Here is a 21,668-nt window from a genome sequence, read left to right as displayed (position 1 = left end):
AATTAACACATTGTATGAATAAACACGCGGGATATTTCTTTGTGTATTTGTATTAATTTTTTTTTTTTTAAATAGATTTTCAAGATTTTTATATGCAATTTTTTTGAATCTCTCGTCATCAACCGCGTCACGTGAATCCGTGCGATCCGTTTGTACCGGCGCGAAATTAAGGAAAAATCAAATAAATCATGTCCTGAGAATGAAAGTAAGAGAATAATACTTGACAAACTTGAAAAATTGTTAAAATGAAGAAACCACGTACGATGTCCTTTCGGAATGTCTCGAGATATTTGAAATTTGAAAGTGTTCTTGAACTCTTGGCCGACAGGGTTGACGAACAGAGGGTTGCGTTGCGTGGGAATATTTGAGGGGTTAGTTTCTCGAAGCGAAGCATGCTCGGTGCCCTGCATGCTCCTGCGATCTAGTGAGAGTGAGTGACTGACAGGCGTCGTAGTCGTGCAAAACGTGAGAGTTGAGAGAGAAGAGCGAGAGAATACAAACGTGCCAGAAATCAGAAGCCGCAGACGCGAGAATATACCTTTGTTGTTGCGAAATTTTTTAGTACGGTTAATTTTTTGATGATTTGTGCGAGGTTTTTCGAATCAGTTCGCTGTTTTCTTCTAGTTATTCCCGTCTATTTCGCGTGTCTGTCGCCATTTTAAGGTGTCAAAAAAAAAAAAAAAACAAAGATTCGCAAAAAGAGAAAAAATACATTTTATTTACCTGTCTATTTTTTGAATTGTTTATGAACAGTGTTATTGTTGAACTTGATTTTGGTACGAGAACATTAACGAGTACAAAGTTTCGATAGTGTGCCGGCTAGTAAACTGACGTTTCGACGTATTTTCGTAATTTTTCTTATTTTCACAAAATTACTCGTGACCGGCGTCACCGAATTAGCTTTAACGGAGTACAATAATTATTTGGTTGTTTGACGTTGAAAATTGGGCTACTGACAGTGAATTTATTATATTCGTTTAATCAAGTGTTAAATTCTCGGCATTAATATGCCCTTCGATTCCGGAGTGACTCTACATGAATTTGAGGTTATTGTTCCTTCCCTAAACTCTGATAAAAGTCATCTGTCAAATCTAGCAGACTACGTTATATTTGTTGTTAGAAGCAGAATTCTTTGTCAGCTGTCTGTCAGAATTATCAAGCTTGCACCAATGGATTACGCAATTCTTTATTTTCTCTTTCTTTCTTTGCTAAACGTTTCCAACGTAATTCATCATAAAATGATAATAAAGAAAATAATGATTTATAATTTAACTTATGATTATTCGTGATATTAAAAGAAATCTTTGTTGTGAATTCATTAGGAATAATTCTTTAACATATTGATTTGAAGTTTGCTCATCCAATCATGCTCATTTAAAATATAACAATTTTGATTTCACAATGCAATATCACTTGTGTACAGTCATACTTTCTACGTGTCTAGACGCAAGCAATAATAATAATGCCGATACAAATGCCAGGATTTCCTAATAGGTGCTAGGCTGAGTCCGTGGAAGCTTAGAGTAACTATAGCTGTAGTTGAAAAAAAAAGCTTGCAAATTAATTCTAAGAATTCTTTTATCGTTGCTCTAAGATAGCACTATCAGTATTTTAATGCCTGCACTTTTTATGTGTATGTAGTAGGTATGTAAGTATTATACGTTATAAGTAATGGAGAATTATTTAATCTGACTCTCTGGAGTCTGGCTTGGCTCCAATGTGACGACCTAATTTTCTTCAACGTAAAATAAAAAGGAGCTAGGGCCGATGCAGTTTTTAGCACAAGCTAAACCATCTCACCCTACCCCTACCCCTCTTGCAATGTAATCAAGTTTACATTATCGTACACCAAATTACAAGCATAACGTCATTTCACTATTTTTAGGATTTATTTTCGCAGTTGTCAGGCATTTACTTGTGCTCAAATAAGTCTAAACTATAATTATTACTTGAATAAGTTGTCATCTAGACATACAGTCTGCATAAAATATTCCTCATATTAGAGCCTAATCTTTATGTTCCTTATGGTGAAAGCTTATTTGGACTTTGGGTAAATTATTAGGCATAGTTATTGTAGAGTAGGAATTGCAATCTCATAAGCAGCAGTTTATTTAAAATATATGTTATCTTAATTTATCAGCGCCTCTACCAGCTTATCAGGATTTGTCAGACGCTTAGAGAAATTGAGCAAATGTCAAATGACCTTTATTGTGCGCACTCGACTTTCAATAAATATTTCTAGCTGCAGGAGAATTGCAACCTGTAATATAAATCTGATTTATCAGAGCAGTGTAGCATTCACAAAGATTTTATCAAGTTCACTATACTTTGCCATTGCTGTAAAATAAAAAGGTTTAATCACTAGCTTGAAATAATTGAAATTGAATGAGCTTTTTAAATTTGGCAAACATGGTCTGCTGATTTGAGTCGTTGTAATTGAGAGCTGGGTCTCTCTACAGTCTACTAACTTCGTGATTGTATGCTATCTCGAACGAACTTCACAGATGAATGTTTGTGATGTAAAGTTCTTTGACATTAATGCAAGTTCATGGGATTGGGAGCGATAAATTTTTTTTCATACTTTCATCGCTTCAATTCAATTAACGAAAATAAATCTCGACAACGATATAAAATCTTGAATCATTTGGCATAATTGAACTTTATTAGCCGCTTTAACTCTAAGTAACTGTGATGGAAATAATAAACAGCCAGGCTTCCGCCCCTGAGGATAGCAAAAGGAGGGGCATGCGGGCATCTAAAGTTCAGAAACCACCAATCTTTGATACATACTTCAACTCAAAGAGTCGTGCTCGTGGAAAGGTCAGCGGTCCTCTTCGTGTCTTGAACTGCCTATAAATTGTCGAATATTACTTTAAAATGTCTTGAAGTATTAAATAGTCTATCGTTGCTATGTATTATGTGATTATAACAGAATGAGAATTTTTTTTTTTTTTTCGCCCCAAAATGCTTATAATAGATTAATCAGGAAAGAAACGATTTCAATCGATATTGAGGATGATTTTGCAGATGTGATAACTAAGTTGTTGATTAGTGTAAGCCTTCCAAACGATTGTGTGTGTAATTTTTGTGTATTCTGTTTCTAGGTGAACAGTCAGAACGATGGTAGATACGCAACACTTTTGCCTGCGATGGAACAATTACCAGAGCAGCATAACGTCAGCCTTTGAAAATTTGCGAGATGATGAAGACTTTGTGGACGTCACATTGGCCTGCGATGGCAAGAGTCTCAAGGCGCATCGCGTCGTACTCTCTGCCTGCAGCCCATACTTCCGAGAGTTGCTCAAGGTGCGTTTACAAGGATTTTCTTTATTATTCAAACTCGATAAAAATCAATTCAAGGTCAACCGGAAATAATTGTGCTCCATTCCGCTTACTCCACGTGAAAATTGTCCGATTTTAATTGAAAATTTTCTTATCTTTCTCATTACAGAGCACACCATGCAAACACCCGGTGATAGTGCTTCAAGATGTGGCGTTTAGCGACCTGCACGCCCTTGTTGAGTTTATTTACCATGGTGAAGTCAACGTGCATCAACGTTCGCTCAGCAGTTTTCTCAAAACTGCCGAAGTGCTCAGGGTATCTGGTCTCACGCAGCAATCCGATCAGACTGATAGGGATGAGGTGAGTTTATTTTAATTTCAATTTTATTGCGAGAGTAAAAGGATATTTCGTTTAGAGAAGATACTCTACGCATATTTTACTACGCGAACGTTTAGATTATTTGCCGAGCAATCTCTCATTTGTCGTTGGAGATGAGATTTGGGTGAAATAGTTTCGCCTCGTGGGCGTTGACCAAAAAGTCATGTGATTTCCGTCAAGAGTTTCTGAATCCGCCTAGCAAAGTCGAAGTTTTACGATCTAGGCTATCAAAACATTATCTTGGGAGAGCTTAAGTAACTTATTTTTTCTTATCTTGATACAGTGCACCTTCCCGTATCTCGATTCTTTTCGGTGATTGTCATAGGTCAAGCAAACAATGATAATGCACGCCACTTATAATCTTTTACCAAGCAAAACTTATGTTGAATTATTTACGAGTAGAAAAGAAAAATAACGAAAAAAAGTGGGATGACGTTAAAGTAAAAAAAAAAATTGAATACCCTTGCGGATAGATGATCAGAATTATCCCGAAAAAGTAATTACAGTTATTCAAATTTAACAAGTAAAAAGTTATTGAGAACTCCTCGTGAAATTTTTATACGTCTGACCGAATCTGTGAGCATTAATTTTAATTTGCAATTTGCAAATAATTTCTTGCAATAGGTTTTTAAACTAAATTCATATCCAGTTACGTCGCACACCAAAATAGCATTGCTATTGATTATTATTAGGTAGAATGTAGAATTTCCATGTATAATCAGCTGATTAAATGCAACTGCGCATCACCGATCAGGATTGAATTGAGGCTACTTAAACGTGCACCGTCCAATGATGTCTGCCGAGAAGAGATTGTCACTGGCAGATACGCAAAGATTTAGAAATTTTTAATCAACCGATAGAATAAAATTACGCAACGATTCGGTTTCATTTTTTTTCTGTGAAAACAATTTTTCGCTGACATTGTTTTCCAGACGAAGCGAACGAGATTTTTCTACGTCTCTCACAGACGTAGTCGATTGTAAATAATTTCGGATCTCACAGCGGTATTTTTGTGCTTTTGATGCGCAGCTATCGCACGTTCGAGCGCTTGCAGCGGGTAATCATGTTCCCTCGCACGAAAAGTTGCCGGACGAAGGTTTCCCCAGTGGTAACTCACCCCCGCCAACCCCAGCAACGCCGGTATCGACAACGATGCAACAATTGTTTCGTAGATCTCAGATCCGTAAAAGCGAAGCGCATACCTTCGAACCACATAACGAGAACGTGAAAAGACCAAGACTGCCATCACCTCCTTTGAACAACAATGACGCTACACCTACAGACTTCTCAATGATGAAGAGCAACCACTTGTCTAGTAAAATTGAGGGAAATGGATTGAACGAAGACAGCAGTCACATAGAAGAAAATATTAAGTGTGAACCCCTCGAATTAACGGGGGGCAATGGAGGTGCTGGAGGAAATCACGACGACTCGTCTGATTCCGGTGCCGCTGCCTCAGACCGACCCCCAGCATCCGCCAGCAGCAACGAACACGACCCAGAACCAGAACATGCACCGACACCTAACTTCCTTACGCCGGAGAGTAAATTGTTCACCCCTGGAGCTTACAATTTCAGCATGCATGCGTTAACCGATCATTCATCCATGTCAGGTGAGCAACGCATTCAAATTATCCTTCAAAGGCCTGTACGCACAGACCAATTTAATTATTCAATCATTCGAAAACACCGTACTTTTTTCTGTTTTGCGATTTTATTTCAATACTTTCCAACGATTCTTTTTATTCTACTTGAGAATCGAGTTCTTATTAGGTAGATTTTTTTTGGATCTTGTTTCTTACGTGGTCTTTCGCAAAATAACATTTTACAAACAATCCATTTCGAAAAGTTCTTTCCGAAAATGCAATGGGATTTTTCTCTGAGGAGGCTGCTGGCTCCGATCGATCGGGTATCTATTAATTTTCTTGACTGGTTCACGACGATACCGCAAAACGATTATAAAAAAAAAAAATGAAAAAAAAATAAATTGGCCCGATTATTAATTGAGGTGGGTTGAAACTTTGAGCGAGTGATCGAAAGTGGTTGTTTCTTCGTCCACATGCAGATTGGAAGCGTAGAGTCTTCCAACTCTAATGACAGTACTGATATTGTTATCTGCAGATAATTTTGGAGCTATGATACGCAAGCACTAAAACTGTAACGAGCAGCTCTCAGCTAGCAGCCGCCGAAGGTCAAATCAAAAATTAGCTTACATAAGAGAAAGACAGAGAAAGAGAGGGGAAAAAATGACTCTCATACTCTCCTGATAGTATATTCTTCGGCTGATTGAAGAAAGTTCAAAATCAATCTTCGAATATTCTTCAAATCTGGTTGAAATACGAGCAATAAAATTTTCCCTCACGTTCATTTACGGACTCCTAATTGCTGGGGGTGAAATGCATTTGCAATCTACGAAGTTTCTCTGAAAAGTTCCGAACTCGAGGTGGAAAACTATCACGTTATTCGAAACTAGATGAGAAAGAAAAAAAATCGAGATACCTGATATAGACGATTCTCTAGATTGGCTTGTCAGATAATTAATATAATTGAGAAATTGCGTACAGGCCGATGATTGGTGATCAATAATAGGACGATTAGCCACGCGTAACTATAGTGAAATTTCCAGGCTTGGGACACGGGCTTCAAACACCGGACCTGGCGGGAACTTCACAAGGTAAGAAAAACTCCTATTCAATTTCCGCCCATGAAGAAAAATAAAAAATCAAACGAACCATCGACAATATCGTTCGGTTACGTGTGTCATTATTCTCTCCCAATCGTGGATGTGTCAAATTTATTGTTGATCGAGTTCTTTTGATTTTTATTTGAACCGGGCAACTTTATCTTTGCTGTACTCTTATTGTCATTTTCTCTATATTAACGGCTGATACATTAATGTCCGGTGGATTTTTAATGTGGACGCTCGCCCGTCTAATGAAAAAAAATATATTCATATATATATAAAAAGACAAATTAATAATATATATTGCCATGTATGCATATTTCATATATAAACATATGTATATATGCATATGAATATATAATGAAAGAAAAAAAGAAACTTGTGCAGTTATATCAAACTAACCAACCACAAATAAGAATTTTATTACTGGTTACGGTGAAAGAGCACTTACTATACATATAATTATCTGCTTGAAAAATGTAACTTCTTCTAATTGGCATGTGTTTCCAAATCATTGAAATCATCATACTATTTTTCAAAATCATTCAAATCGCTTACACATTATATATCATGAATTTCATAAAACAATAACCGAAACGAAAAAAAAAAAAAAAAAATTACTTAAAATATCGCGATTCTCTTTTGATGCGGATTAATTGGTTCAAAAGAAAACATATCGATCGGTGAATATGAAACCAAAAAAAAAAAAAATTGTCATCCTTGAACAAGCGGGTATATTATAAAAATAAAAGTTTGGCATTACTGTACAATTACGGGATAATACATATGGTATATATATTTGCTATTTAGAATCACCTTCCCCATGTATCCCCAACGGTGATTATCATTATTACCACATTACGAGGGTGAATTATACTTGTGGCAGGTGCAGGTAGAACGTAGATTCCGTGTTGTAATTATTCATTTATTCTTTTTATTATTTTATTTATTTTTTTTTTTTCTCAAATCTCATTTGAAAAAAATACGTACACATATTTTTCTTTCGATTTTCGATTAGCTTCCACTAAATTTGATCAATAATTTTCATTTGATACGTGTACAAATTTACATTGATTATTCATATATATGCCGTGCTCGTACCGTCCAATTTGTCAGTTTTGTATCAGTGTTGTTGTCGTCCTGTTATTTTTTGGTTTTTATTTTAATAAACGATGTATAGTATAACGATTACAAAATTCGAACGTACTTGTGATATATTATTCATTTATTTATTGTATTTTTTTTCTTCGCTCAATTTTTGTCTCTCACATATATATCCCCGTCGTTATTTTATCGAATATATATCCACCCACATAATAGTATGAACCTTACGAATATATACGATATGGAAATTATTATTTAATTAATTTTTTCCCCCCCTTCATTATCTCTGTCACAATTCAATGTTGTGTGGAATTTTATATATATATATATATACGTTAGGAATTTATGGCTATATAGTTACTCATCACACATATATCGACGTATTATGTACCTGAAATATCTATATACCGTTATGTATATACCTTATAGATTTACACTTATTACGAATGAAATATTCGTCCCGCCCATTTATTATACATCGATACAAATCGTATACATCTATACATTATATTAACGTAAGTTTGCCTGCGTTACGGAACTTCTGAACATGCTACATATTTGTTCCGAGCTCACAAAAGGATGTGATAGGGCGTAGTTATCACATTTTTTCTTATACTCTTTTTTTTTTCAATTATTTTTTTTTTATATAAATTTTTTTTTTTTCTCATTTCGCTTCCCTTCTACCGATTTATTGTTATGTGACCCATATGACAATAATATTATAAATATATTATCGCTGTACACATATAATTACGTTATGTTTTATTATTGTATAAGAAATGATTTTCTTTCGTTCGATATAATTATTATATTATTTTCAGTCCTGTTTGTTTGTTTTTTTTTTCTTCTTTATTGAATTTTTCTCTCCTTCGCATTCAATTCACATGTAACTGAACAATATCACCGACGTATTTTTATGATACTAAAGTTCGCGATTCTCGCGTTAGCTCACTATTTTATATCATACCTACGTACGTACGGTATATATCCATACAGAATGTTACTGTGTTCGGTAATACGACCCACGACGGTTCTCTCTCAATATTTTTTTTTTCGTTGCTCTTCTTCCCCATTAGTTCAATAATTCTGTTACTTTTTTCCCATCTAACATTGCAAGTGAATTTATCAAACGGATTTTATCCTCGACCACAAGCGCGCGTATATATAAGGAAAGTGTTGTAACGAGGAACCTTCGTTTGAAGTTGAAACAACGACTTCTTTTCTCTTTCTCTTGATTTTTTTTTTCTTTCTTTCTTTTTTTTTTAATCATGAAGAAACGTCACGCGTTCGATAAAAATAGCCAAAGATTACTCTATATGACAGACGGTAGAAAAATATACATTACTCATAGCCTCGTTCTTTGAATAAATATAATGCTAATATGCAGCAGATTACGATTTATATATGTTCACATTAATAATAATAACAACAACAATTATTATTATTATCATTGTTCTTATTAATTTCTTTTTTCTTTTGCATTAGAGTCGCCAGTGCGATATAGGTACATGTACTCTCGATGTACGTACACATGTGCAGGATGCGATAATCTCTGAAAGAAATAAATTAGTTGCGATAATAATTTTGAACAAAAAAGTAATAAAAAATAAAAAGGACAAGAATAAGAGAGAAAAAAACTAATTACGATACGTACGAATAGTATGCGTTTGTAATATTTCGAATTCGTACGAAGAAAGGAAAGAGTGAAAAAAAAATGTCGATCAAGTTACTTTAGTTGGAAAAAGTGACTTTTATTTCATTTCGTTATTTTTTTTTTTCTTTTTCTTTCAATGTGCATGATACGCTGAGATTCCGCGATATTTCTTTTCATATGTGTGTATATTATGCGTGTATAATATGCGTGTATGTACAGCAGATCCTCGTTAAAATGATAACGTCGTAGAACGTAATTGACGAGCGAACACCGCGAGACTAGCTGCTGGTATACATAGGCGTTCATGTATCGCGCGTGTATGTATTCAGTAACAACCGGTATGTGTAGTATTAATAATGGAATATAACTAGGTATAAAAAAAAAAAGATAATGAAATAATCCGTCCTTTGTAAAATTCAGTCTGAGAGAATCAATAGAAGATTCGCAGATAATGTATGTAATATACATACATATATCTACATGGACCATCCAATGTACACGTACGATATTCTATAATTGAATGTCAATGACGTGTCTATCGGTTTTTTTCTTCTTTCATTTGTTGTTGCGTTTTTAGCATCTCGTCTTTTTCCGTTGCGTCAAATTTTTCAAAAATCACGCATTTGATGTGGCATGCGTGATCGTTGGTCGGGGAGAAGGGTTGAAAAAAAGGGTGGAAAAAAGCTCGAATTACGAAGTAGATTCTTCTTTATTCTTTGCCCCTTTCTTTCGAATGTAGAGAAAAAAAAATAAAGAGGAATTGAAATGAAAAATTTTCGTCACCTCGCGGAGATGCGTTAATTTAATTCACGCCTTATGCTAGGTTAGTACTTGAAGAGTTATCAGAGGCCGACGATAAGCCCGCAGATGTTATCCTCTAAATTCAAGGTCCTCCTATCTCGAACGAATGTCGTCAACCAAACATTGGCCCAACTAAAAATACGGTGACCTTGTCTTGACACTCACATTCCTTTATGCTGCACTGTGAATTATTAGATATATTTTTCATTATTTGCTATGTCAATCTTGCGCCTCGCAACCGTTTTCGTACGATACGATCGCTACGAGTGAAGTGAAAAAAATTTTTTGCAAAAATTTTAAAGAAGCTTTAATAAAATTGACGTTGAAACGAAAAATTTTTTTTTTTTTTTTTTTCACAGATAACGCGCGCACCATTTTTTTAATTTAATTTTATTTACTTTTTTTTATCAAATAAACTATAATTAATGCACAAACACAAACACCCGCCACACACACACACGTGCGTGCATAATTTAATTACACATACACACGCATGCATACAACATACGTGTACGTGGAATATTTTCGTTACCCCGAAAAAAAAAATGGAACAAAAAAAAATTCGAGAAAAAATTTATGTACGTACACCACCTACTCTGCCACGTAATCAAATATGTTGTGCAACTATATAGTAGATGGCTCTGCGAATTAATTCGCGACGTCGTTATTGTAGGTGTATTTGAAATAGTATGATATACCAATTTTTTTTCCGTCTCTCTTTTCCTCTTCGTTTTTGGAAATTGAAAAATTTGCCGAAAATACTATACCGTGTATCATTTATTTATAAAAAAAAAATTTCTCGATCGGTGAAATAAAATCGCGAAGAAGTGGAAAAACGGGGAGGAAAGAGAGTGAGAAAATGAAAAGAAAAAATGGAAAACTCGATCCATTTTTCGCGTACGTGAGAAAATTCGAGCGAAAATTAATCGTCGATAAAATGCTAATTTTCACATCCCCCTCCCTTCGGAGCGGCTAATCACTCGGTTCTCTGCATGAACAGATATACGTGTATATATATATAGGTACGCGTGCAATTTATGTATATTCGCATGAAATTTATACCTCGTGAGTTAGAGAGCGATAGCTAGAGAAATTTTCTGCGCACTTGTATTTATACTTTCATTATGCGCTACAGACTGCGTATGTCTCTAATGTACAATGTACGCACTTGACGTAAGAAAAGGACGCGGGGGTTGAAAGGGGGATGCGCTTAATCGATGCAGATAGCGATGAAATTTAACTGCACGTATCGATACATAGGTGTGTGTGTACGTACGTACGTACGTATACCTATGTATACATATACGCATATGTTGTACTCGCGTACAATTGCGAGAGAGCAAAGAGACCGCGGAGAGACAGATGTTTCTAAATAAATATAAAACGTGTTCAGTGAATTTTTATCCTGCACACACGTAGGTATTGTATAGTGTGTCGAAATTTTATGGATATAGGGGGAAAAAAAAAAAATAATCGCACCGCAAAATCATATTTGTGCATACGCGTATATAACGTATGTACATGTGAATAACGTATCTTTGATTGAATTATGTATGTACTCTGCGAGATTTCTTACGAAATTTCTTTTGTCTCTTCAAACCGTAGTTTGGTACATATGTGTATACGAAGTGTGTAGAGACATGTATGCCGTTATTTTATGTGTTGCAATTACGATACATTGCTGTAGGGACTTTCCCGATCTTTCTCTATACCACTTCCGACTGCACGCGCCTATTCATCCACATTTATTTATAAGAGACCCGTACACTTTGATTAGAATCTCCAGCTCGACGTGTTCTATCATAGAACATCTCTTGTGTGAAGGAAAAAAAATTCCCATTTTTTATCTTCTCTAGTTTTTTATCTAGAAATGGTAGATTATGGTGACCTGAAAGTAGGTATGACTAAAGTACGATGAGCATTTTTTTGATTGATAAAAAAAATTCAACAAATTAACGATAAAAAGATGGAATCGAAATTTTTCGAAACGCATGATGCACGCGAACATGCAGTTCTCGTTTTTTCTTTCTCCATTTTTTTGTTTTTTTCTCTCTTTCTTCACTTCAATTCCGTTGATACACATCGTATTATCAGAGACAAATAAGTCGCGCCCTCGTTCGGGTCTCATATTTTAACGCTATTGAAAAATAAGTTTTCTTTTTTTTTCAACTCTCTGTTTCTCTTCGATCACAGTTTTCGTTCATTCCGCTATCACTCGCTCTCTCATTTCGGAGAGGGGAAAAAGAGATGATTTTTTTTTTATTTCTTCTCCCAACAATTCGCTCAGGTCACCAACCTTTTTATAATTCATCGATATGATTTCATACATGAAAGTACACGTCAATTCTCTTATAAATATGTACACCGATACGCTCACACCTAATAATGTCTACAATTTGAAATGAAGAAAAGAAAAGAAAAAAAGGATTCCTCATCGCCTTGGTTAATATCTTCTTTTTTCTTTTCAAATTCTCGATTGACTTTTTCTCCTCATTATGTTCTGCAGCACTTGAAATAGTGAAATCATTAAATATAAATGCATGTAGAATGTATAATTTTTTCTCCAAATTTTTTTTTCTCTTCTCTTCTTTTTTTGAAGACCAAAAACCTCGGTGTGTCATTCGGTATTTACGTGTATACCTGTGCATACATATACACGTATGTACGTACGTCGATGATAGTAGTAGGTAAAGTTAGAACAGCTTGTGCGATTCTTTTCGGTTCCCTTGCAGCTCTTTTTGCAATTCTTCGTAAATATATATAAATTTTTTCTCTTTTTTTTTTTTTTTCTTTCTCTCTCTCTTCTGCTCTGCAAAAGTTGCATACGACGAAACGTTCCGCGCGCGCGTCGTTATAACCTGTTGTATACGAAGTAGAATATAAAAATAGCACAAACGCACTACTTTTCGCGCGCTATATCAGCAAAGCCGCGACGTTACCCGTCGCGACGTCGTCGTCGTCGTCGTCAACGTCGTCAGACTCCAAGCATACGGTTGGGCGCACTTTCTTGATGCAATTCCCTCAAATATTTACTCCCGCGAGTCTATACTTTACGTAAATACATATGTTGTATATAAGTAAAAATATATATATATATATACGTTCGGTATTTCGTTTACTTAACGCTTTTCTACCTATACGTCATTTTTATTTATCGCAATATCGACGTCGTTTTCTCAAATTGCAACGATCCAATCGCGCCAACAAAAATAAGTCTCGTGATCAGCCATGAAAAATGTCGAACCGCCGCGACTGCAACCTTCGTATAATTATTTTTCTTTTTTTTCTCTCTCCGGAAAACAAAAAGGCTGACACTCTCCGATTTTTGGACTATGAAATCGTTCGCGAGACTAGAGTAGAAACCGTTCGCTGTCGACGTGGAAAAATACTCTATTACCCGCTAGCGAAACCTAGTCACGATCCGGACCTGTCGCCGATCTCAACTTTCGTTGACTCATTCTGACTAATTTTTGCGCTCCACACCGAGGTGCGAGGAGAATGAAATTGCTGCAGTTCTACCGCGAAACGCGTACACAGAGACACCCGCAATCGTAGACGTAAAAAAGATAAGAGGTAATAAAACGTCGAAAAAATCGACGAGCCGACCGTTGTCTGGGTGATTTTTTTTTTTTCATTAATTTTCACAAACTCCTTCGATTCGACTATTCTCATTTTGCGGAGATTGTTGTCAAAGGTCAGTGATTCTTTCGAAGCCTTGAACATTCTCAATGGGACGTATCGCGAAATTGCGAATTACATATACGGCTGTCGATATAATTCATCCGCTCCGCGATATATTCGTAACTCGTAACTCACACACGTTTATCCAACCGTCCGCAGCTTACGTGCGAACTCGTCGTACCCACGTACGTCTCTTTTTGGAATTATACGCATTTTTTAATTCGTTCGAATTTCTTTTTTTTTCTTTATTAGATTTTTTTCTTTCTCTTTTTTTTTCTTTTTTATTATCTGTAACACAAGCGCGTACACTTATCGTAGCTGGCGGTTCTAGTTCGTTGTTTTTCGCCTTCGCTATTATCGATGATGAACTTGGGGCGACCTTAAAAACTGCGCACAACAGTTTTATATGTATATATTGTACACATATATTTGAACAAAAAAAAAAATAAAATAAAATAAAAAATAAAATAAAAAATAAATTATATTATATGTATGCATACGTACGTGAGTGTGAACGTGTTACGGGAGAGGTGTGTGCGCTCTCCGCCGCGGCTGTATAATCAGTTCACTCTCGCTAACTTTATTTGTACACATATACGTACGTATAATTAATACGAGCGGTCCAAATCGCGAAATGCAATGTTTCTAGCTTGATAACGATTACGACGATGATGAAATAAAGAGAAAAAAAAAAAAAAATTCACCGCAATTAAAAATAAAACGAATAATTCAGCGACGATCTCGTCTTTGGGGACGAGATAGCGTTATATAAAAATGCAACGCGGATGGAAACTTTCACATCGGTATTAACGATTTAACTTTTTTTTCTACTAATGCATCGTGCATCCGATACCCACCAGTCGGCGACACCGTCCGATACGCTAATTTTTTGGTAGCTTTTTTTTTTCTTTTTACCTTTTTTTCAAACGGGTCTCGATTTGGTTAATTTTCTTTTCACTCCCCGCAATCGTGGCGCAAATGTCGACGGTTTCTGAATTTGATTTCAAATTTCGGGCGATTTTCGCGGAGGAAAAAAATTAAATAACGACGATCGATGTTGTATTCTGAATAGGGAGGAAAAACTTGAGTTTCTTTTCTTCTAATTTCAATTTTTTGATACATTTCGGATATTAACACGTGGTTTTGCTCGCCGGTGCTTCAGGTTGTGTAAAATGTGAAAGTTTATATATATATATATCCGTTTTTTACGCACCGTTAATCGGATCTCACGCGCGGCTATATTGTTAAAGCCTTATAGCCAGCCAGCCAGCCATAAGAACCTTATAGCGTTATAGCCTATCAACCGTTCCCTACGCTCGTATACGATATGAAACCGATCCCTTCGAATCCAACGTAAAATGGAAACAGTTGCAAAGTAATTGCCCGTTTTATTAGGAATATCAAAACTTCGCCTACCGTATATACAGCGGCCATGAAGGTTCGCGTACCCTAAAAGAAACAAAATTAAAAAAAGAAATGAGAAAGAGGAAAAAGAGGAAAAATTTTAGCACGCCATTTCCCTTTTTTTTCTTTTCCTTTCGTTTCTTTTTTTCTTTTTTTTCTTTTTTTATAGAAAATTCAGAACGTACATAACAACGCACTCTTGCCCGTGTGCGAAGTAATTTTGAAAATCCCGTGATTACGTATTATATCAGAAAATATAGGCGCGTACGTGATAAAATCCCTACGTATAACTTCGCGTTATTATACCGACGAGATTTTTTTCATCCCCTATTTTTGTTTCGCTCTTTTGTATTTCTCGACAATAATTATCTCCTCACTCCTCCTACTCATCCCCTCCTCACGCATGACGAACCCTTTTGGTTGTACAGATATACAGATATATATATAGATACGCGGACACATGTGACGTCGTCGAAGGGGGTGCGAAACGCGTGGCTAATCCGTTGGCGTCGGTCTAACCGCGTAACGTTTCGCGAGAGTCCGGTCAGAGGAACGAGGTCAGGTCAGACGTGTTGTATACAAGTAGATATGTACTCTCTCTCTATATATATACATAATACGATGGCCGCAGGGTGGGCTAGGGGGTGGAGTGAGGGGGTTGCTCGCCCGTACAACGTACAGGACCTTCCTCACTGTGGCCCGAAGTGACCCTCGACAAAGGGTTGCGCCCTTATTTATCGGTAAGAAACTTCCTCGAGGAATTCTAACCCCGCGTAGCTCCGGCCGTTGATCGCTCTGACGTACGCAATACCCTTCAACTGATTTGCATAGCATCGAAGAATCGCTCGTGGTTCGTCACAGGTTGGAACGGGGACGTTATTTTTATTTATTTTTTATTTTTTTTGATTGTATAATTAAAGACGAAAAAGGGACAGTGATTTTTTATATTTTATATCGTTTGTTTATTCAGTTTTTTCATGGGTTGATTTCGCCAGGCAGCGGCGGTTGTAAAGTACAGCTATATCACCTTATATTACGGGGTATACACGTACACCCCGTACCTCGGCATCTCTTTTCGCCCGGGGTCTAATCTCGGACATAAAATACGAAACTTTATTAACATCTCCAGTAAAACATGTAACTATCCTATCAAACGAGGGGAGCGACCGTCGCAGGAGGATATCGCCCTTATTTCGCTCCTCATATTCCACCCCGTTTCGTCCCCGCGCGCGCGCGCTCTCTCTCTCTCTCTTCATCTTCTCCGCAGCTTCCTGTTTTTTCGTTTATTTATTTTCGCGTTATTTTATCCATCGTTGTTCGTTTATATATTTAGCGAGGATATACAGGTACGACGTAAGAGGGGAGGCGATAGATGGATTTTAAGAGCGGAGTAACCAATCCGGAAGGCACTCGTGTGTTTTTATTATTATTATTATTATAGTTATTATTACGACTATTATTATTTTTCCTTTTTAGTCGTTGGCTGAGAGGCGCGTATTATCGATCGCGCAGGCCCGACTGTGTCGGGACACAGCTTCAGAAGTTTCGCTCCCGCAAGCTCTGCAGATGAGAGAAAGGAGAGCGAGCGGGAGGAGACCCGCGCTCAGAAACGACATCAGTCATAACAGCGCGCGCTACCCCCATACCGGGGAGGGTTATTAAGAATAATACGCATCCTAGGCCACCCTCATACCCGAAACAACTTCCCCTCCCTTTTATACCAACCCTCGAAAAGCTCTTCGCTCCTCGCACTATATCTTTATTTCTCTCTCCCGTTATTTTATTTTTTTTTTTTTTTCTATTTTATTTTGTTTATTTTATCCTTTTTTTTTTTCTTTTTCATTTATGCGTCCCCCCGCTCACTCCCACCCCTAAAAATATCCTACTTTCGTACTCCCCTGCTCGCGACAACCAACGGTTACTTCGCGTGCCACCTTTATACCTAAACCGAACTACGTTGTGTCGTTCCCTCGACGCAACCCTCCTCGCGGCTTTCCGATGGGGGTTGTACGACGTTGCCTAGGTAACCGGCCGGGTAAAACCCGCAAAAAAGCCGAGGACCTCGCGTATTTCGCGTTACCGGGTTTCCCCTACCTACTTTCTACTCCGGTTTCTTCTTCCTCTTCTTCTCCTTGTTCATCCTCTTTTCCGGCTGCTCCTACTCGGTCCTCCCTCCCTCCCTCCCGCCCTCCCTCCCTCCCTGTATTGACATCCCATCTGCCAACGTTATACAACCTTTTATGAGTGTAGTATAGACGCCAGCTTCCTTCTACCTGCTACCAACCCCATCCCCATCCGCATCCCCCTCGCCGTCTTACAAACTTCCAGTTTCCCTCGCCCAGACTATGATTTAACAACCACCAATACTACTTACCCTCTTTTTTTCTTTACTCTCCTCTCTCCCCGTATTCTGGAGGAAAATATTCTTTAAACACTCCCACCCCCCCCCCTGAGGAACTTTATACGTATAAATGCTCGACTCCAATGGAATATGTTATCGCAAAAGTCGTTTCTTCGTTGCTTCAGTAACGTAAATTTTTTAGTTGAAAATTTTCGGTCTCGCGTTCCGATCACTCGATTCGTTAACCTCGTCCGATGGATCTTAATTTTTTTCTTTTCTTTTTTTTTTTACGTACCTAAAATTAGCTGTATTTTTTTTTTTCTTTTTCTTCTGGCGAGATGTAGTTGGATTCAGCCCCCCTCCTCTTTGGTTGCAGACCAGGAGGTCGCTGAGGAGGACGGGGGCTGGAATGATGATGATGATGATGATGATGATGATGATGAATCCGGTCCGACAACTTACCGCAAGAACAGTAGCGGAGAAAAATCTACAACTGAGATAATAAATGTTCCCACTTCTTCTTCCTCCTCTTCTTCTTCTCATTCCTCTCCCGATGGTTTGAAAAAGCGAATCGAAACCGTATCCGCTAATTTTCGCGAAAATACCGACGACAAGAATTTGAACAACGTTAACAATTCTCCGGTAACCGACGAATTTCCGATGATAGATTTATTGGACGATATAAACGATCGTATGGAGATCGTTTTTAAAAGCGAAAGGACGTCGCCGAAAATCGAAAGCGTCGACGAGTTGGAGTCCTGTCTCATGGGACGTGGCAATGATTTTGAAAAATTGAATACCGAGCAATTGCGATCTACCGATAAAAATTCGCTAGGGATTTCGTGCGATCGAGACAGAGTTTGCAGCGGCGATACCGATAATCGGGGACTTCCGAGTCTGCGCGAAGTAAGGCGAAGACCCGTTGAACCGGATGTCGTGATTAACGCGAAATCGGCGACCCCCTCGACAGCTGGTACCTATTGCAGTTTTTGTCAGAAGACATTCTCGAGGGCCTGGTCGTTGCAGAGGCATTTGGCCGACACTCATTTTTACGTTCCTCAGTCACTCTCGTGCGATCAATGCGGCAGGAGTTACAAATCAAGGAACAGTCTCGTCAGCCATAAAAGTCAGTATCACGCCAAACGGGACAGAAAGGACGTCGAAGGACATTGCGAAATTTCTTACTAACCTCGCGAGTCCTCGATTCTCTTGACGGCGAAGCGAAAAACGAACGAAAAAAATTAACCGATGAAAAGAGAGAAGAAAAATTTTGGCGGTGTTCAAAAATCACTCGACTCCCCGAAACTAATTCGAGCTTCTTTCGTTAAGGCTCGCGTTTCGAGAAGGCTGTGAAACGGGAGGGGAAAAAATTCCGCAAATCAGTTCTGAGGGGAATTATCGTTTTTGGTGGAAAGAGTTGGGAAATTATGTGATCGGAAGTCGGCCACAAATCGCACTTAATTAATTCCAAGAGTATCGTCTCGCGCGATGATTGGTCATTTTTAATCACTTCTTCCTTTTTTTCCCTCTTTATTTTGCTCATGCTCAATCATTTTTTCGCCCTCTCTGTCCCGTGCGATTCGATTGTAATTAAAACGTGACATAATTACGCGCGCACGTTACATATCGACGATGAGTTTACAGCCGGCTGTGAGCCGATACGTCATATTTCAGCACTTTGATGTTTCCTTATCTCGACTCAATTAACGGACATTACGTTATATCGCGCGCGTGCCTTTTACCTCAATCTCCTTCGCGCTACACAAGGCTGTTCGTTGACCCGACTTCTCTCGCCCCATTGATCCCTCGCCGAGGCACATTTTCCGTTCGCTCTATACCTAGGAAATATCTTCTGTATGTGTGTGTGTGTACGGAACGCGGAGTCGCGCGATTCTGAATGAAAAGCTCGAGGCACACCGACGTACGATTACGAGCCGCACCGAACAGAATTTTGAGAAAATAAATGTTCAGTTTTTTTTGCTTTCGTCGATTGACGAATTATTTAGCTGTCATTTCTTTGGTTGTCATCACGATTATGAATATCATTTTATTTTTTTTTTAATTTTTTTTCTCTTTTCTTTTGGCCGCAAATTTACACACTGCACATTTGATAGAATTACAGAGTACCCGGCGTATGTAGACTAATAAAAAGGCATTTATTTTCTCTGTTCTGGGTGGTGGTGATTTCGGAAAATGATTATACCCCGCGGGCGAATCGAAATAGGAAAAAGGATATCTCAGTTCGACCCTGAGGTATTGCAGACGACCGTCCGATTATCCGGTGGAAACGTAAAACCGAAATTGGAAATATTCCCCGTCGCTGGAACGAGCGTCCACGGCAACGTTAACACCCTGAATCCCACCGGTTCAGGAAATAACAATTATCCACAGTCGTTTAATAACGTTTTAGAAAAAATTCTTCATCCGGATAACAATTCTGTTAACGCCGTAACGGTTTTCGGTAACGCGGCTGGCGCGTCGTCCTCGGGGGTCGGGAGTAGTTTGAATTCTAACGTGGGCGAAGCTGCGACTTCCGGTTATTTCGAAGGTCGCAATAATCTCGAATTAACGACGGCGAAAAATCAGAACGCGGACGCGGCGAGCGCGAGCGCGGGATTTATCGATAATCCGAACAGTTTTCCCACCCCGTCTTTCGACACACTGATAAACCCGGCGACGGTTCCCTTCGATGTTAATTTCTTACCGGACACCGCGCCCTCCGATTGGTTCGCCAACGTACCGCCGGAGTTCAGGAACGCGAACACGGAGTCCATGCAAGGGCTGCCCTGCACACATTGCGGCAAATGGTTGAGGAATAAAATAACGTTGAAACGTCACATTCAGGATTTACATTGCGCTCAAAGCGAGGAATTCAGATGCAACATATGCGATAAAGTTTACAGAACTAAAAATAGCCTCGTCGTTCACAATTGCAATTATCACGGTAATAACAAAAAAATTCATCACGGTAAATTGTTCGTTGGACAGGGAATTCAATTCTAGGGTTTCTTTTTTTTTTTTTTTTTTATAATTCGTACACCAAAATCGGGAGTCGGAAATTTTTCATTGACGAAAAGAAGAGAAGAGACAGCCCCGAGTTGAACGAAACCGGAAATTCGGATGAATTGGGTCAAACGATCTCATCTTTTTTTTTTCAAATTTTTTTCCGGGTTATATTAAGGAAATATATTCGCATTGACTGCGTTTTTAAAGTTACCTCACGCAAAAGAAATGATTACACTAATAATTATGCATAACAATAACCAATATACAAATGAAAAACTAATAGTCGTTCACGCTTTGTATGCATAAAAATATATACTATACATGACTATTATATTGTATATATAAAAAACGAATTAGAAAAGGAAAAAATTATATATATATATATATAAACAATATTTATACATGTATATTATAGATGAAGTACATATAGAATTGAATGTATAATGATATTTAAATAAGGCTGTATACCTATTGTCATTGACTTGAAAAAGTTAATGTATTATATACGTGAAAATTTTGACGGAACTGGCGATATATGATATAATTGAAAAGGAGAATAAATACATTGGTGCGCCAATAATACATATATATGCGTGTTATCATTGATTCGACAAACAAGAATGAAAAAAATTCTATTTTATTTATTCATTCGTTGGAAATATTGGGTGGGAAAATTATGGAAGATCTGATTGTGAGGTATCGAAAATTTATTTCGATAACTGGATCATCGACGGTATATGAGAGTTGTGAGAATTGATAAGGTCGTTATTTTATTTTATAATATATAAAAATGAAACGCATCGGAAAAGAAAAATAATTTACCATAGAAAAAATAAGCCCCCGCATCATCGTCATCAAATCATTAAAATCAATCACATCTGTAAATATATATACTACATATATATACATGAAATATATATGTGTATACATCTACATACTGCACCACTATATACCTGCTGTAAATAATTATATATATTTACTTATATTACCACGCATCAACATCTGGAAAATCTCCATCTTGGTGATCTGAACAAACACTAACCTCATCGCACAGAATCAATCGTTATATGGACTCTTGGATCGCTTGGCATTCTACTATAATGCGCTGCTATTACATACATACCTATAAAAACAGGAAAAAAGAAAAAATTCAAATCTTAAAACTCAACTATAAATTTTTATTCTTTTATCTGTTATACTTGTTACTACAGTTTTATTATATCACAGACGAAATGAATATACTCCTTTACTTTTTTTATTTTCTCTTCCTGAAATTTATCATCGGTGATAAAATTTTGGAATAATTTTGATCGAAAGAACAAGAAAAAGAAAGA

General features: G+C 37.4%; 1 protein-coding gene across 21 annotated transcripts in view; it reads left to right on the top strand.

Annotated features, from left to right (window-relative positions):
- LOC105690004 (broad-complex core protein) overlaps positions 1 to 21,668 on the top strand; it is a 76,667-nt gene that overhangs the window by 15,050 nt on the left and 39,949 nt on the right. For 8 of the 21 annotated variants that reach the window (XR_007278077.1, XR_007278078.1, XR_007278079.1 and 5 more), the window contains exons 2-5: positions 3,105 to 3,306; positions 3,452 to 3,643; positions 4,691 to 5,273; positions 6,275 to 6,334. Coding sequence is in view for 17 of the 21 variants with exons in the window: in XM_012407469.3 (XP_012262892.1) it covers positions 3,121 to 3,306; positions 3,452 to 3,643; positions 4,691 to 5,273; positions 6,275 to 6,334 (1,021 nt within the window). In the remaining 4 variants the exon portion in view is untranslated. The other 13 variants (XR_007278080.1, XM_048654167.1, XM_048654171.1 and 10 more) reach the window with 7 other exon arrangements.

Source organism: Athalia rosae, chromosome 4 (assembly GCF_917208135.1).
Source record: "Athalia rosae chromosome 4, iyAthRosa1.1, whole genome shotgun sequence".
Taxonomy (NCBI): domain Eukaryota; kingdom Metazoa; phylum Arthropoda; class Insecta; order Hymenoptera; family Athaliidae; genus Athalia; species Athalia rosae.
The sequence above is the reverse complement of the archived record's forward strand: the minus strand, read 5'-3'. Positions and strand labels throughout refer to the sequence as shown.